At 40.3% G+C, this 19,613-nt stretch overlaps 1 protein-coding gene across 2 annotated transcripts in view; it reads right to left on the minus strand.

Moving 5' to 3' along the window:
• GADL1 (glutamate decarboxylase like 1) overlaps positions 1-19,613 on the minus strand; it is a 384,680-nt gene that overhangs the window by 188,330 nt on the left and 176,737 nt on the right. For both annotated transcript variants that reach the window (XM_056520082.1, XM_056520083.1), the window contains exons 9-11: positions 18,214-18,330; positions 16,332-16,396; positions 16,160-16,241 (exon numbers count right to left, since the gene is read on the minus strand). In XM_056520082.1, the coding sequence (XP_056376057.1) occupies positions 16,160-16,241; positions 16,332-16,396; positions 18,214-18,330 (264 nt within the window). The remainder of the gene's footprint in view (positions 1-16,159; positions 16,242-16,331; positions 16,397-18,213; positions 18,331-19,613) is intronic.

A 19,613-nucleotide genomic window follows, 5' to 3' on the forward strand; every position in this document is an offset into this window, starting at 1 on the left:
GATTGATGTGTCTGTATGTATGCATGTATGATTGATGTGTCTGTATGCATGTATGATTGATGTGTCTGTATGCATGTATGATTGATGTGTCTGTATGCATGTATGATTGATGTGTCTGTATGCATGTATGATTGATGTGTCTGTATGCATGTATGATTGATGTGTCTGTATGCATGCATGTATGATTGATGTGTCTGTATGCATGTATGATTGATGTGGCTGTATGTATGCATGCATGATTGATGTGTCTGTATGTATGCATGTATGATTGATGTGTCAGTATCTATGCATGTATGATTGATGTGTCAGTATGTATGCATGTATGATTGATGTGTCTGTATGCATGCACGTATGATTGATGTGTCTGTATGCATGTATGATTGATGTGTCTGTATGTATGCATGTATGATTGATGTGTCAGTATGTATGCATGTATGTATGATGGATGTGTCTGTATGTATGCATGTATGATTGATGTGTCTGTATGTATGCATGTATGATTGATGTGTCAGTATGTATGTAAGCACATCTGCTCCAAGCCCCTGACAAGTCCCTGCCTGCGACTGCCTCTACATCCACAACATCTGCAGAAAAAGCAGCAGCCTCTGCTCCACTCTATCCCCTACAGTCACCAGCTGTATTATCTCCTCTGACTCGCTGCATCCCCAGCACCTGGTGAGGGGCAGGCCATGGTGCTGATCTCCAGGAGGGTGAGAAGTTGGGGATGTGTGTATGTATTATAGAATGTGTGTATGTATGTATGTATGTATGACAGATGTGTGTATGTATGATAGATGTATGTATGACGTATGTGTGTGTATTTATGATGTATGACGGATGTGTGTATGTATGATAGATGTATGTATGATGGATGTGTGTATGATATATGTATGTATGAATGATAAATGTGTGTATGTATGATAGGTGTGTGTATGTATGATAGATTTGTATGTGTATGATATATGGGTGTATGATGTGTAGATGTATCTTACATCTATCATCATACATATACAAATCGACCACACATACACCAGTCACATACACATCTATCATACATAAATACATATACTGTACATCAATGCGGAGGGGTGAGGGGCCAGGGGGTGATTGGGTACAGGTTGGGTATTAAGCTCTGGGGAGTGGGGCAGAGGAGCCTGGAGCGGAATCTGGGGGTCTAGGGAGAGGGGAAGAGGAGCATGTAGGAGGACATGGTGGGGTGGGGTTAATGGAGCATGGAGAGGACTTAGAAGTTTTAGAGGGGGGGGGGGGGGGGTGGAACAAAGGAGCCAGGAGGAGGACACGTTGGATTCAGCTAAACTGAGAAGAAACTGTCTGAGGACATTATTATTATTATTATTATTATTATCACAGTTTGTGGCAGGGTTATATTCAGAGGGTACAGTGTATAGCAGGGTTATATTTTGTGGATTTTTGTTGAGGGGCAGTGTGTGGCAGTATTATATTCACAGGCTACAGTGGTGGTAGTATCATATTCATGGGCACAGTTTGGCAGTATTATAATAGTGTTGGGCAGTATTATATTCAGAAGGTACAGTATGTGGCAGTATTATATTCAGAGGGCTCAGTATGTGATATTATTATATTCAGAGAGTACCGAGTGTGGCAGTATTATATTCAGGGATATAGTGTGTGGCAGGGTTATATTTCAGGGGCATAGTGTGTGGCAGTATTATATTCAGGGGGTATAGTGTGTGGCAGTATTATATTCAGGGTGTAAAGTATTTGGCAGGATTATAATGATTTTGTTTTTATGCGGAGGATGAGGATCTACTGACAAAGTGAGCAAACAATGATGTCCGGGTGGACTCTGCAGAGAAGATGTAGCTGGAAGAAGTCCTGACGTCTGGACCAATTGAAGAAGAAAAGGAAAGACAACAGAGAAGACGTCACTCAGGTCACTTTGTATATTCTTCTGACTGTCTCATCAGCTGGAATCACTTGTAATGTCCGCAGTGATGATGGCTGTACCCATGCTTGGCTCTCCAGCTGTTGCAAAAGTACAATTCCCATAATGCCTGATGCTCTACAGACATGATGGGAGTTATAGCTTTACAACAGCTGAAAGAGCTGGTGTCCCATCAGTGCTGTAGTCACTGATATCTTTGTGCGGCCAAGGCCTGGTAAGGGGGTCATCCCGGATTGGGAAAGTGGGTCATCAGGTGGTTGAGGGGCCCAGGGCAATTTTTCGCACCAGGGCCCTGCGGTTTCTAGCTACGCCCCTGGCCCTTGCAATGGGTATAGCCCCGTAACTGCACAATGTACACTTTTTTTGTTATTGTTGTTGTTGCTTATGTTTTTGGATGATGTGGCAGTCACCTTGCTAGAGGGAGCTGTATATATTTTAGTCTACAAAATTATTTCTACGCTTTTTCTCTCTGTGGGAGGGAATGATGCAGCTTGTCATTCACTCACACAATTCCGAGTTCAACGGAGAACTGAGCAATGAAAGTAGGAACTTTCTAATAGATAACAGTGAGAAAAACATGTTGAGCTTTGAAAGTTGAATATCTCAGAATTGTAAGAAAGGCCAAAGTGTTACTTTTAGCAATAATCTATGGATAAATAAACATTTACAGAGTGTTTGTTCATACAAATATTGTTACATGGATATAATAGAAAGCTCCATCTCATACTGTGCTGTTCAATCTATTCAATTTAGGAACAAAGAGATGAGACCTCGTTTAGATAAAACCAAATGCTGCATCAAGTGCCACTCTTGACACTGGGGAATTTAAAGGAATTTATTAAAATCCATGCAATGGTTTACAAAGGGTAAGTGGTCTTTAAGGAAAGGAATGAAGTCTAACCTTTTTTTTTCTTTAGTATTTTTCAGAACAAAGTAAGTAGTTTTTTTTTTTTTAATTCATCAGAACCCTCCATTCTGAACAAACACAAACTAAAAAGCCCTGTATGTCAGTCAAGTAGGGGCAGGGAGGTGAGAGCAAGTGAAGAGATGTGCCAAGATTTGGCATCTGAGCAGTTTGACCCCACCTTCTTGACACATGACTGAGAAATGAAAAAGGTGATTTTATAAGCCTCCCCCACTATAAACCTCAGGCACATTGTTTTTATACTGTTATCCTGCAGTGTCTGCAGCTCTTATAAAAAAAAAAAAGAAAAAAAAACGTGAAAACAGCCTTCCCCCAATAAAAATTTTAATCACCCCTTTTCCCCATTTTACTTATAAAAGCATAAAAAAAATTAATAAAAATATTTGGTATCATAGTGTGCATAAATGTCTAAACTATCAAAATATAATGTAAATGATCCTGTATGGTGAATGGTGTAAATGTAAAAAAAAAAAAAAAAAGTTTTGGTCACATCACATTCCAAAATAATAATAAAATACACAAATATACACATTAGTGGTACAAAAAAAAAAAAAAAAAAAAATAAATGCAAATCATGGAGCAAAAACTCATCCCTCATACAGCCCCGTATGTGGAAAAATGATAACGTTATAGATGGTCAAAATAGGGCAATTTTAAACATTCTTATTTTGTGAAAAAAAATTAGCATTTTTAAAAACAGTACAGTAATAGAAAAGAATGTAAACAGGGGTAGTGATAAGCAGCATATGCCATATTCGATTTCGCAATATTTCGCGAATATGAAATTTGAATATTTGTTATATTTATGACGTTTTTTTGAATTGCAAAATTTCTCTATTGCGAATGCGAAATTAATAGCGAAATTTCGCTCGTCTGCGCATACGCGCTATAACATCATGCGAGGGACGTTGCTAGGGACGTTGCTAAGCTCTGACAACTGTGCTTGCAGAACTCTCATTGGCTCACAGGCATAAGTAGGGCATAATTTCCACGAATATTCGCATGCATAAACCTTTCGCCTCACAGTCTCATCCCTGGGTCTTTAATGAAATGATACATGCATTGCATTTATCAGTCGAATGAGATCCCTGCAATGTGCTCAGTTTTTAAAACAGTTTGAAAAAAAGATAAATATTCGTAATAGCGAATTTGAATAGCAAAATTCGTAATATTTGCGAATTCGCAAATATCCGATATTCGCGACGAATATTTGAATTGCGAATATTTGTGAGCAACACTAAACATGGGTATCATTTTAATTGTATTGACCCCACCATAATAAAGAAAACATATAAATGTTTACAAGAGTACAGGGTAAAAACAAAACCCTTCAAAATTTGTAGAATTTTGGTTTTCTTTTCAGTATCCTCACACAAATAATATTTTTTGGGGTTTGCTGTACATTTTATGGTAAAATGCATGATGTCAGTACAAAGTACAATTGGTCACGCCAAAAAAAAAAACCCTCACAGGTGTCTGTGAATGGAAATATAAAATAGTTATGGCTCTTAGAAGGTTAGGAGAAAAAAACTAAAAAAGCCAAAATGGGCTGTGTCTTCAAGGGGTTAAATGGGACCTCTCATTCAGGTTATGCTGCACTGAGGGAAAAATAAAGTAGTGTCAAAGAGTCTTATTCCAGCGCTTACTTTGTTTCATGCATTTGTTTTAATAAAATAGCTAGAGCTGTCACTGCCCATGTCTGCTTACTGTTGACAGCCCGTGTGAGGTGCAGAACTGTGCCCCATGCAGTTTTAAGGTTTTAAGGTGGAGCTGTACCCGTCCCACAGACGGAGGATCTAGATTTTCACAGCCCCTCTCCTGGATTGAGATTTTGAAAGCTGTGAAAATCTACGTCCAGGGGGATGTGAGAATCCCTCTCCTGCCGAGGGAGGTGCACAGCCCCCTGGACGTAGATTTACACAATGGCTCAGTCACACAACCACAAGTAGAGATTTTCACAGCCCCGCTCCTGGACGTATATTTCCATGCACCTCCCTCAGGAGGACGTAGATTCCCACAGCCCCTTGATGTAGATTTTCCCAGCTGTCAAAATCTCCATCCAGGAGTGGGGCTGTGAGAATATATGTCCTCCTCCTGAGGGAGGGGCGAGGAGGGAGATGTGTACGGGGCTGAGGGAGGTGCAGAACTGCGTCCTGCCCATTTCTGCCTTCCCCTCCCCACACTGTATGTTCGGAAATCTCTAAACATCTGAGGGGAGCGAACAACGTAACATTGCACGGGGCGCAGTTCTGCACCTCACACGGGCATTATAGTGTACGTTAGGCTTCACCCACCAACTCAGGAACAACTAAAAAATTATTGATGAAGCTTGCAGAGCAGAAATTTGATTAAAACCATGCAATAAACAAGACCAGAAATAGTGCTGCTCCTCATGTACACACACAACACACACAACAGCCCATACTGAAAACAATTTTGTTTGGAGATATGTATATATATATATATATATATATATATATATATATATATATATATATATATATATACACATATATATACATATATATATTCCACCTTCCCCTCCAAGGAAAATGGTTAGCAAATGGATACAAAGCTTAAAATGCATTCTTATTTATAGCTCCAGTCCCAGTAATGAAATGCATCATGAAGCTATTGCACTTATTTCCATTGTCAAGCAAAAGCCGGTTTCAGTGAAATTAGCAAAGATTACTTAATGTAACATTCCATTTTTTAAATATTTCTTTTGAAATCATTTTGAACATAATTGTATGTGATGTGTGAGCATAGCAGTATGTACGCAATCTCTTCATAAATACACTGGACTACATCACTAGAATGCCCTGCAGCTCAGAAACAATGAATTAATAGAAATGAATACAAGAAACAAAGTAATTGAGGCAGCTCTGCAACAGGATCTCTATCACTATTGTATACTGCCGTCAGACAGAACAGCACAAAATCGGTGACAGATTCCCTTAAAGGGGTACTCCACCCTGGGACCCCCATGCCCCCTCCATTTATGTCTATGTGAGGGGGCGTGACGGCTGTGGTCACTCGACATGCCCCATCCCATAAACATGAATGGAGGTGGAATGGCATTATGTTACGACCACTGCTTCATGAACCCAGCGTTCTAAACAAGTATATTCAGAATGCCGGGGTGCCAGCCCACAGATCGCCGGGGGTCCTAGTGGCCGGATCCCCCGCAATCAGACATCTGTTCTTTGGATAGGTGATAAGATGCCCAGGGGCAGAGTACCCCTTTAAACTGACCCAGTGATGCAGCTAAAAGTATAGATGAACCATGAATGGGAGCTGTAAAGTGAAGTTGCATTGCAGAAAGCAAAGCTTAACCAAAGTTCAGTACATAGACACAAGGAGACCAACTCTTAGTCACTTGCTGTGGCCAGGATATGTAACAAAGAAGTTGCATGACTGAAACAGCAAGTATCATTGCACTCTTTTCCCACCTACCGTATAGGGCTGTCAGCAATTTAGACGGCTTAAAGGGGTATTCCAGGATTTTTTTTATTTGACTATGCTACAAAGGCTGTAAAGTTAGTGTAGTTCATAATCTAGTGTCTGTACATGTGTGTGACGGTTTTCTCACAATTCTTCTGTGATTTTCACCCCACTATTTATTTTTATCAGCATACAAAATGACTGTTGTCTCAGATTTTTCCCAGCTTGCAATGCGGCTGAGACCTGACTCACTAGTCAGCTGATGACAGGGAGCCTGTCTTCTTCAATGGGTGGAGGGATCAATCTGCAACTAATGCAACAGCTGTAGACACCCTGATTGAAAACCACAGATCTTTTGTTTCAATGGGTGGGGTGGCTGATGTGTGGGAGGGTGAAAAATGGCACTATGTGATTTGTAGTAAAAAAAAAAAAGTCAAACAGGAAATACCAGTTCGCAAGAAGCTAGCCACAGTGTTATGGTAATCTCATGACATAGCCATTTAGCCCCAAGACAAGCGCAGATCCTTCCTAAGCATGCCCATTACTGTCTGCCAGGTACATACTAAAATCACCTTATGGTGGATAACCCCTTTAAGACTGTTGTTAGATCCTCTGTAACCTTACTACCACCAGGGGCAATAAAACAGGGTAGAAAAGATGTATACAAGAGGTGCAAATTGCAGAAAAAAAAACCATCATCAATACCATTGTGTGCAAATTATAGTCTCTGGTATAGTCTCCAGTTTTCTGGAACTGAAAAATGGGTTTTAATAAAATATTTCCATCTGTAAAATAATTAAGTTGTCTCCTTACTCTTATGTCTATTGTAATGCTGGCAGTTGGCATCCACTGGCATATTATGTGTCCTGGCACTCACCAGCCGCATTCTCTGCTTCACATCTCCACTGTAGGCCTCTAGCTCCCTCCTCTGGACTCACTCTTGCTGCTTCTACCACTGCTGCAGTTCCTGTTTTGTCCTCTAGGGGCAAACTGTACCTTAAAGGGGTAGTCCAGTGGTAAAAAAAAAAAAAAAAACAACTTATCCCCTATCCTAAGGATAGGGGATAAGTTTCAGATTGCGGGGGGTCCGACCGTTAGGGCCCACCGTGATCTCCTGTATGGGGCCTTGGCTCGCTGGCCAGATAGCGCGTGTTGACCACCGCACGAAGCGGCGGCTGACACGCCCCCTCAATACAACTCTATGACAGAGCCGGAGATTACCGAAGGCAGCGCTCCGGCTCTGCCATAGAGTTGTATTGAGGGGGCGTGTCAGCTGCCGCTTCGTGCTGGGCTCAACACCCCCCCCCTTCCAGTGGGCTGTCCGGGCCCCGTAAAGGAGAGGGGATAAGTTTTTCGGATATCTCCTTTAATGAGTCTGTGTGCACTTCTTCAAAAAGTTTCACTCACCAATTCCTTTTAGGCACCACATTTATATGGTTATTCTACCTATCTCCTGTAGCCTAAGCAATTGTGTAGTTTACTACTAGAAAAGGTGTTCTGTCCTGGTGATCTGTGTTTCTGATCAGTGTATGACCCGGATTGTCGACTACGGGAAATGGTGATTATCAAGGTATAATCAGGTAATACTTAGATTCTGCTCACTAATTTTGCCCAAAGTAAAATCTTTAGGGGGCTTGTACCCTTTGGGGCGTTACACCTATCCACTATCATCCTCCAATAAGTGACTTTGTGGGCACATTCCAAGACCCCATACCATAGATTCTTTGAAGGTGCCTGACATTTGGGACAAGCAATAATCATGTCCAGGAAGGAGGAGGACGATAGGTTGTTAAAATCAGATAATGCTGAATGGGCCAATCTAAAATATGACCTCCTACGTCTTTCATTGATAATACATTTGCAAATTGTAGCCCAACAATCTAATAGATGCTTAAGATCCACTTTAAAGGAATAACTCTGCAATAGTGTCCTGGGGAAGTGCCTATAGTGTAATTTAGCATATGTGTCTGATATTCAAGTGCAGTCACGTAGAATAGCAGGCCTGGTAAAGAAAATACATATGAGAAAAGGATAAATAAAACATGTGTCTAAGCCCCCTATATAGATACCATTATTTTTGCTCCTGGTCTATCAAATTCTGCTATCACAATGCCCCTAAACTTCCAGAGTTCCTACCACACTGCAGAAGGGGATTCTGGGTTTCCAAACTGTGAAATTTTTTCCGGGAATTGTTAGCATTCAGGGAATCCTGTTCTGGGGTAAGCGTGGGTAATGTTGCTTAGTAGGCATCCCTCAGGGCCATTACATCAGGTCAAGGATTTTTATTTATTTATTTATTATTATTATCATTATTTTTTTTACAAGCGCAGGGGAACCACTATATGAGTGTTGAAGGTGATAGAAATCGATTATGAGCAGGTGAAATAAGATATTGCTTTATTACATGAGGATGATTGACAATTCATTTTGAGGGGTATATCCTATCTATGTCAGGTCACAGAGCCCAGTAGTACAGGAACATGATGATCCACTACATCTAGATAGTATTGTGACTGTGGTTCAACATTTGTACCGCAGTGAGAATTACAGTAAGGAAGGAATTTACCTTAGCGTGGCACACTGACAGTTCTGAAAGAGTGCGATAACGTACATATAGCCTACAATGTACATATAGCCTACAATGTACATATAGCCTACAATGTACATATAGCCTACAATGTACATATAGCCTACAAAAGGCCATCAGTTTGTTCATTGGCAAATATGTTTGCTCACACTGTGTTCAACCCCCTTCTACACACACACACACACACCTTCCTGGACACCTCATGCTGCTTAGCCTGCCCTGCCAGTTTATTAAAAAAGGATCTATGGTCTCCTGTGGGAGCATAAACATTATTTATGCTAAGGTGCCCACAGGGAATCTTAGACAACACGGCATCTGCATTGTGGGATACTAATGTGCATGGAAACAATTTATATATTAAAGTAAGCACCCCAGAATGATAAGCTAAAACCTGACCCACCCAGAGCCCCCGAGATCTACAGAAGTCCTCCTGTGAGATATGTCCTCTGTAAAATGTCAGGCCAGAAATGTTTTAAATGGTGTTAAATCCCTACTCTCTTGTTTGGGAAATAAAGTCCTGTTATATTCCATGAGATATTCCCCAGCATGGATAGTTAAGAGATTGGAATAAATGGAGACCAATATTTCATAGGAGGAACTGATGCCAGGCGGGGGTGGGACATGCAGACAGTCATCACCACACATACAAGGTACATGCACTGTTTTAGAGACCAAAGAAAGTGTATCATGGGGCATAAAAACTGATACAAACATGCAAACAAGTAAAACAAAACGTCAGCCTGCAACTTTTTCTGCAACAAATTTAGAGAAAAATAACAGTCTAAACAGATTTATAATTTCCCCTCAATGTTCCTTCATTGCTTCATCACTTCTCCAGATAAGGAACTATAGTACAAGGTAACATCTGAGGACAGGGGAGACTGAATGTACTGGCTAGGGGACAAGATCCATGCCAATCAGTCTATGCTCTGCCACTCACAAGGAGATCTGCATCATCCAATGCCATGAGAGGCCTGACAATGTCTTTCGGCAGCTTTTTCTGACTGTTGCCAATGACAGTGGGAGCTCTCTACCCTAGCTGCTCACATGCCCACACTGGTATCGGAAGTCCAATTGTGGAAAAACTTTGTTACATGTTTAACGCCTTAAGGACCACAGTTTTTTTTTCATTTTTGAACTTTAGTTTTTTCCTCCACCTTCTAAAAATCATAACACTTTCAATTTTCCACCTACAGATGTATATGAGGGCTTGTTTTTTGTGCCTTCAATTTTACTTTGTAATAACATCAATAATTTCACCACAAAATCTATGGCAAAGCCATAAAAAAATATTTGTGGGGATCAATAAAAAACAAAAACAAAGCAGCATTATGTAACTTTTGGGGGCTTCAGCTTCTCCTCAGAGCACTTTTTGTTAAAAATGACACCTAATTTTTATTCTGTAGGTCCATACTGTTAAAATGATACGTAACTTATATAGGTTTGATTTTGTTTTACTTCTGTTCAAAAATTATAACTTTATGCACAAAAATTTGTATGTTTAAAAATATCCTTTTCAGACTACTATAACTTTTTAATTTTTTCGTCTACCAGAATATAAGAGGGCTAATTTTTTGCGCCATGATCTGTAGTTTTCATTGGTACCTTTTTTGTTTTCATGGGACTTTTTTTTATCGGTTTTGATACATCTTTTAGGGTATACAAAGTGACCAAAAATACGCAATTTTGAACTTTGGTATTTTTTTATTTATACGGCATTGAACGTGCGGCTTAATTAACATGACATTTTTCCAGTTTGAACATTTACACGTGCGGCGATACCACATGTTTATTTTTATTATGATTACATATTTTTATATGCAATCAGGGAAAAGGGAAGTGATTTAAACTTTTAATATGGAAAGAGTTAATGAGTGTTTTTTTATTCTAATAAACTTTTTTACACTTTATTGTCCCTGAGGCGATTTTAGGAGGGTTCATTATATTCCTCATACAGATCAATGTAGTTCCATAGAACTCTATTGATCTGTGTGCCCTCTGCTCGATTTATAAAATCTGCTCCAGCCAGGCTCTATCAATCATCAGGGCCGGACTGGGTGTGAAAACCAGCCATGGAAAAAATTGCATACCAGCCCCATAGTGTTGCGTCTTTATACCAGCACGTCGTCATTTTCTTATTCATAAAAGGTAAAATATAGTTCCCCCACATTAGGTGCAGTATAGTCCCCCACATTAGGTGCAGTATAGTCTCCCACATTAGGTGCAGTATAGTTTCCCCACATTAGGTGCAGTATAGTTTCCCCACATTAGGTGCAGTATAGTTTCCCCACATTAGGTGCAGTATAGTTTCCCCACATTAGGTGCAGTATAGTTTCCTCACATTAGGTGCAGTATAGTTTCCCCACATTAGGTGCAGTATAGTTTCCCCACATTAGGTGCAGTATAGTTTCCCCACATTAGGTGCAATATGGTTCCCCCACATTAGGTGCAGTATAGTCCCCCACATTAGGTGCAGTATAGTCCCCCACATTCGGTTGGCAGTATAGTTCACCACATTAGGTGCAGTATGGTTCCCCCACATTAGGTGCAGTATAGTCTCCCTCATTAGGTGCAGTATAGCTCCCCCACATTAGATGCAGTATAGTCCCCCACATTAGGTGGAGTATAGCTCCCCCACATTAGATGCAGTATAGTCCCCCACATTAGGTGCAATATAGTCCCCACATTAGGTGCAGTAAAGTCCCCCACATTAGGTGCAGTACAGTTCCCCCACAGACATACAGCCTTCAGCCATATACAGTGTATGGCTGGAGGCTGTATGCCTGTTTACTGCCTCAATTCAGTATTCCGACCACTGCTCCGGGGTCTCTATCTACTGCTATGGCCCATAGGCCATAGCAGCAGATCGTGACCCTGGAGGCTTGGTCGGAATACTGAAGATGACGTGCCATTGGTCACTTCCCATGCGAGCGCGTCCTCCTCACTGCTCCACTCTGCTCTGTTACTATGGGGCCCGGAGCAGGCGCTCCATGAGTACCAATGATGATCCTGCCCTTGCGGCCGCCGGAAGGGAAAAAAATGCACGCAGCCACATCTCAAAAGCGGCGCACCGGGAAAATTCCCAATATCCCGATAGGCCAGTCTGGGCCTGTCAATCACATAGCCAGGACCAGTGCTGGAGGAGAGGTAAGCCCTCTGGCTACCTCAGAAGTGGATTGCTCAGTAGGGGCGATCCTCCCTACTGGACCACCAGGGACTATTTAAAGGTCCCTTTAAATGTCGCTGTCAGCTTTGACAGCCACGATCTAAAGGGTTAATAGCTGACCGCGGCATAGTGGTCATGTCCTTGTTTGGTGCATATATTTCGGGCATATTACATCACTATAAAAAAGAAGTAAATAATATTCCAGCTTTAGGAAAATGTCTAATTTGTCCAAAAGCGCTAAAATCATGAATAAGGTAAAACAAATAGGAGGTGGAGTTGGCAAAATGAAATAGTAAAAAGAAAAACTCTCGTAAAAAACTCCATGCTAATAAACTTATTTTCCAGGTACATTTACCTGTGGTATGACAACAAGCTAACAGCAACGACCTTCCATCAGAAAGACTCTTCTAATATAATATTGTTATATAAAAAAAAATAGATGGCAACCACAATAAGGGTTCGTTGAGGCTCAGCAAATTTGTTATAGGGATTTCTGTCACTGTCATTTGAAAGTAGAAATCCCTGCACCTGCCACAGAATCATATAAATATTTAGCAGGTGCTGAAGTACGGAATTGTGTCTTAAAAACTGAAAATGTTAAATTACTTTGCGGGAGTAAACACAAGATATATAAAGGAAATATTGGAATTGTGATATCTGAGAAGTTTACAGAATGCTCTGTTTGCCTGTGCACTTTGAAGTGAAGGCATAGATAGCAGTAAACCTGAAGCCTAGCATTTTAAGCAGGCAGCGAACCATGTCACAAATAAACATTTCAATCTATCTAAATCTCAGCACAGGTTTCCAAGAGTGATTGCGCTCTTTACCTAAAGACAAGGGCAAGATTGGCTAACAAAGCTACAAGATATTGCAGTTTGTCATAATCCGCCTGGGTTCTTGCTGCTGTAATGTTTCCCACCATCTATAGCTCTCTATCGCTCTCTGAAAACCATAGCCCGCCTAATGAGCAATCACCATGCTGTGTGTCAGTCCAGCTTAAAAGGGAACTCCGGTGGAAACAAGTAGAAAACAAATGTTTCCAAATCAACTGGTGCCTGAAAGTTAAACAGATTAGTAAATTACTTCCATCAAAATAATCTTTATCCTTCCAGTATGTATTAGCTGCTGTATAAAACAGATACATTTGTGAATTTATTTTCTGTCTGACAACAGTGCTCTCTGCTGACACCTCTGTCCGTGTCAGGAACTGTCCAGATTAGAATTCTATCCCCATAGAAAACCTCTCCTGCTCTGGACAGTTCCTGACACAGACAGAGGTGTCAGCAGAGAGCACTGTTGTCAGGCTGGAAAGTACTTGTAACGTACCGGTCAGGAGACAGGAGGTGGATCCACTGAACCAGAGGGGCGATGACGTGGGCCGTACCAGGGGAATTTGAGTGTAAGGGACTACTGGTCTTCACCAGGGCCCGCCGCAAAGCGGAATGGTCTTGCTGCGGCAGGTAGCCCCCAGGTCGTTCCACCTGATAAGCTACCCCTCTGGTAGCTGAGAATGGCGCGGTACAGGAGGAGCAGGCAGAAGCATAGTAGGATGTAGCAGAGGTCAGGGCAGGTGGCACAGGTTCACAGGAGATAGTCAGGCAACAGGTCAGGGCAGGCAGCACAGGTTCACTAGCGGTAGTCACAGGCAACGGTTCGGCAACAGGCAAGGGCAACACTGAACAGAGGGAATGCTTTCACTAGGCACAAGGCACTAAAGATTCGGCGAGGGCAGGAAGGGGCAGGAGACATTTATAGAACAGTGAGGACCAGGCACCAATTCATGGTGCACTGGCCCTTTTAATCTCATGAAGCCGGCGTGCGTGCCCTAAGGAGCGGGGCCACGCGCTCCGGGGGACAGAGGCAGCACACGAGGACGGAGCTGCAGGTGAGGAGGAACGGGATGCGGCGCACGTGCGGTGATCAGCCGCCACATTAACCGCAACCCCGCCGGAGGAATCCCTGTGCTCTCGGTCAGCATGTCTGATCAGGACACGCCGGGGAACAGCAGGCAGAGGCCGAGGCAGCGAGCGCTCCGGTACAGAGGAGGGGACCGGAGCGCTCACTGTTACAGTACTTCACAAATATCTCTGTAGTATATCTGTAGTATACAGCAGCTGATAAGTACTAAAAGGGTTAAGATATTTAAATAGAAGTGATTTACAAATCTGTTTAACTTTCTTGCACCAGTTGATCTGAATAATTTTTTTTTTTTTTACCGGAGTACCCCTTTAAGAGCAAATATATCAAGGAGTAGCAAAGCTAAATGTGTTCCTATGAGAAAGAAAACTGCAGCTAGCAAAAAAATAAAAAAAATAAAACATACACAATGTGATTGCTAGAGACGCTAAATATATAGTGGCCTTCGTGTAAATTGAGGAGAGCAAAGTGCCACAATTAACGGAGCACTTCTTTAGCATTTGCAGCCTTTGAAGGCTTTTAAATGAGCAGATTTGATAAGCTTGATGTGTGTCACCAGCTTTAATGGACAATTCTATTTATTTTCTGCATTATCTAATAAGTTGAAAGTGCCGGAATAATAAAAACTAGAAAAACCTTTCGTCTCATTACAACAAATCACACTGATAGGTAAACATTGAAGACTCCAAATGACTTTTGAAGGATTCTGTCAGGGGAATTGAGCAGAAATGTGGCAGATGAAAATGATAGTTTTTATGGTGCACTGTACCTTACTGTGAGATGTGAGACGAGAGCTTATTATGTAGATGTATGTGACAGAGATCTAGGCAATTGTCATCAAGTACTAAACATTTTAAAGTAAACACAACACTGTCATGATAGGCGGGAAAGGGTCCAAATGCATGTGCAAAACCTTTCATTTGAAAAAAAAATGCTAAGTTGTTTTATGCATTTAGGGGGAGATTTATCAAAACCTGTGCAGAGGAAGAGTGGTGCAGTTGCCCATAGCAACCAATCAGATTGCTTCCTTCATTTTCCACAGGCCTCTTTAGAGGCCTGTGGAAAATGAAAGAAGCAATCTGATTGGTTGCTATGGGCAACTGCACCACTCTTCCTCTGCACAGGTTTCGATAAATCTCCCCCTTAGTGTTTCTAAATATAAAAAATCAAAAGAGACATGGATGGCTTAACATTGTGAGCAAAGTTGAAGGAGGGATTTACCAACCTATGTAGAAAACACAATACATTTACAGACCATAAACAATGTAACCACCCAAAACAACATGTAAAAACAGATTTGCTAAAAAAAAAAAAAAAAATGGGATTTGGAAGCCTTGGCCCCGTTCATTGTTTGTAAAGGTCTTGCAGAGGTACTATAGTGCAGCTACTATTGAAGTAAATGTGAGCTGTGCTGCAGTAACCCAACTCTACCACTATAAACACTGTAGGAAGAAGAGGCTTCCAGCTCCTGTTTAATTTTTGGCACTGGTCAGCTGATCGTGCAGGTGCTGGGTGTCAGCACACTTCCAATTAAGTATAGGCCATCAAAAGCCAAAAGGGTATATCCATCATATATATTTATAGTAAATCCAATGAATGTGCCAAATTTGCATGATATCTTATGAGGAGAACTGGGATCATGTGGGATACCGGTAGACTGAAATAGTAGATCTCCAGAAATTCCGGCACACAATGCTCTGTTCTCCTGATACCTGAGAGCCCAGAGGTTTGTTTACATGTCCCAGTAAATATGCCTTAGATTTATATATGTAGATTAACTTTTTAAAATAATGCATGATAAAGGGAAGAACTAAAAAGTTGCTCATTTTTGCTTTCTATTAGTCCTTGTTTTAAAGGGGTTCTCCGCTGCCCTGCCTTCCGGAGCTCCGCTCGCAACGTCTGGAAGTTTATTACTCCGAACTCTGTGTGCGGACTTCTGTGTTCGAGGCCGCCCCCACGTGACGTCACACTGTCACGCCCCCTTCCCATAGACTTTTGTTGAGGGGGCGGGCGTGACGTCACAAGGGGGCGGCCTCGAACACGGAAACCCGCACACAGCGTTTGGAGTAATAAACTTCTGGACGCTGCGAGCGGTGCTCCGGAAGGCAGGGCAGCGGAGAACCCCTTTAAAGTAAATCAGACATAGCTATCGACCTGAAGACATGTCCCTTATAACAATAATATTGGACTCACCTTATTGTCTCTCACCAGTAGGGCACAACACTGTATCCCAGCCATTAGCATTTTATGAGGATTCCATGCTACTGAATCAGCCCTATGTATAAACACAGATTGCTGGTATGAAATTCATTTCTATTCAGATAGAGTATTAAATGTAATGTTAGAAGAAGAAATCGGCACAAACCTGCTGATACCATGTAACAGCTTCCTATATTTTCGAGACAATAGCGCTGATCCTCCCCATGATGCCTACAGTAATTAAATAATAAAGTAATAAAATATAAAAATAAACTTATATTAATTCTTGTTATGAACTATTTTTACATTTTACTTTTTCTTTTCTTTTCTTTTTGCCTTTTTATTAACATAAATCTTTTGTTTTTCTATTAACAGGTCCTAAGGACTTGTTTATAGTGGGACCAATCATACTTTGTAATGACAAATATGTAAACAAAAAAAATATCTATGAAATAAATAATTTGTGGGGCTTCTTTTTTATGCATTCATCATGTGGTCAAAGTGATATACGGTAAGTTATCTTGATTCTTTAGTTTGATCTTGATTCTTCAGTTGAACTTTTTTATGCTCCGTTTTGACCCCCTATAACTTTTATTTTTTTATCCCCTTGTTTTTAGTTTTTTTTTATATAAAATTTTCTTTGTGGATATGATGTGACAAAAAAGAAATCAAATCAATTCAATTTAATTCTGAAATTTTGAATTTAGTTTACAGATTCCACTTGTGGCATCAATAATGTTACACAATGGCGACACCAAATAATATTTTTTTATTTGGAGAAGAGGGTAATTTATTATGGTGAGTTTTTTTTATATCTTTAAAAACATATTTAGTTTTGAACTTTTTTTTGCACTTTTTTTTTTAGTTCTCCTTGGAACTTGTATGAGCAATCATTTGATTGCTTAGGTCGACCAACTGCATTGAACTAGTCAATAGGTGATCTGCTTATACAGCCTGCCTATAGCAGACCGTAGAAGCATATCAATCACAGTGGGTGCCCAGGCCATAAGAAGGGCTGCCGTTAAAATGAATTACAGGGAGCCAATCAAAACCCTTAACCACCAATGACACTTGCCAAACGCTGTTTTAATGTTGATGTCAGGTTTGACACAAATCACCTAGACAGAATGTGTGGTAATGACCACAACTGGAGATAAGCAAATTAAAGGAGCATGCATTTCCCTTAAAAAAGGGTATTTATTACAATTGTAATTTTTTTTGTTTCATTTTGAATTTCTTATTTCCCTGCTCCTGTACATAGAGCAGCCCAAAGGTAAGAAGCAATTCTGTATGCATCACAGCTTCTACTCACTTTATTCACTAGCCAAGATGCTCTTTATCCAGCCCAGCTACTTAGTAAATTGTACAGGAGCAGGAACTCCTGCCTTTTATAGGAGTCCCTGTTCTTACACATATTTTGCTTGCACAATCTCTAGACAATCTGGGCGTTTCTGATTTGGAATATATAACAAATATGATAGATTTGCTGAAAACTGATCCAAGATAAATCTCTAGTCATAACAAATTGAATATTCAAACTATAGATTGCTAATAGAGATGAGCAAACTTACAGTAAATTCGATTCGTCACGAACTTCTCGGCTCGGCAGTTGATGGCTTTTCCTGCATAAAGGAGTTCAGCTTTCAGGTGCTCCCTTGGGCTGGAAAAGGTGGATACAGTCCTAGGAGATTCTTTCCTAGGACTGTATCCACCTTTTCCAGCCCACCGGAGCACCGGAAAGCTGAACTAATTTATGCAGGAAAAGTCAGCAACCGCCGAGCCGAGAAGTTTGTGACAAATCAAATTTACTGTAAGTTCGCTCATCTCTAATTGCTGCTTAAAGGGGAATATCTTAAAATGTAACATTTTCTTTTTTAATGTTGGAAGCGGAGGGAGTTTTTTTCCAGCCATATTTTTCCTATGCAAGTGGATGAGTCAAGGATTTATATTTACACTTGATCTCTCTATTTTAGAAGGGAATGTTCTATTAATTTTGAAGTACTCTTTTAAAGTATGTCACCACAGTAAAGAATCATCTATTAACTTACGTCTACATGGAACCAAAGTTTATGCTTCTCGCAGATGTCTGCAATACCATCCAGAGGATCAAATGCTCCTAACACTGTAGTGCCAGATGTGGCAGCAACAAGGAATGGCACAGCTCCCTGCAAAAAAAAATAAAAAATTACAGAAGATGATCATTCATCTAGAACTCTTTATTTATCTTTCAGCAGACATGTATTTATTAAGAGCTTCTGGATAATCTAACCATAGGACTACTATTCAAAAGAACTTTGTAAAGCAAAATGCAAAGGGCAATTCCAGGTGTTTGGAGGCATACAGCAGTGCATAGTGAATAGCTCTGTGAGGCAACACATTTTTCAACACATATTTGGCGCAAAACAATCACATTGAATTTTCATAAGAGTTTACACCAAAGTAAGCAGAGGGTTACACAATGCACTCCAGCTTAGCAAAAGTGATAAAAAAAAAAAGATTACAAGACATTTTTAAAAGCGCATAATTGTATTTGTATTTAAACCTGACACTGCAAAATACTACTGAAGGTATTTTCAAACTATATATATTGTGGATGCATGTTTGGCTTCGCAGTGCAATGCATGTATTTTTGTCATGATTTTACATAAATCAATAGAAAATGGTAAAAACGGCACATTTTACTATGTAAATTTGCACATCTGCAAATTTTTTACAGCGATATCGATTCAAAAACTTCTGTAATTTCTGTCTACAGCAATATCAATCAAATAATCAATCACACTTTTTTTTCTCCCAAATTTTCAATGGTCCCTTGTGCTGCTTTAAAACTATATGAGAGTGCGCCAAGTTTGGTGCCAGTTTTTCTTTTTGGCTCAGTTTGGAGCCAAACTGTAAATACTGGAAAATTGTGGCAGAAGCATCTCACGTATTATTCCATGATTACTAGGTCCCAGAAAAGCGATAACTTTGTGGATGAAACATGTCTAGGTGTAAAATGAGTATAGGAGCAGTGACCATTAAAAAAAAAAAATTACTTTTAATTTGCCAATAATTAATATTTATATTTCAATTATTAATTCAATAGCAATTCCTCCCCCCTCCCCCCCCCCCAAAAAAAAAAATCAACAACTCTTTTTTTGATTTCTACATTAGCAAAAAGATGGTGTTAAATATTTTGATGTAAGATGGCCACTCACCCTATGAAAGTATCATGTAAAACATGAAATTTACATCACCTTGGCTACTTTAGCAAATCTGGCATGACTAGTGTAAACCTTGGATTATTTTAGTTTAAAACACTTTGAATATCTGATTGAAACTTTTATGGCGCAAAATGCCAAATTTTTGACGCAGACAGTTTTGAATATGTCCCCCAGTGTCGCAAAGAAAGCATTTGCAAATATTTGGATAGCCCCCTCAACAAGTATATCTATTTCAGCATGTGGAA

This window comes from Hyla sarda, chromosome 5, assembly GCF_029499605.1.
Source record: "Hyla sarda isolate aHylSar1 chromosome 5, aHylSar1.hap1, whole genome shotgun sequence".
NCBI lineage: Eukaryota > Metazoa > Chordata > Amphibia > Anura > Hylidae > Hyla > Hyla sarda.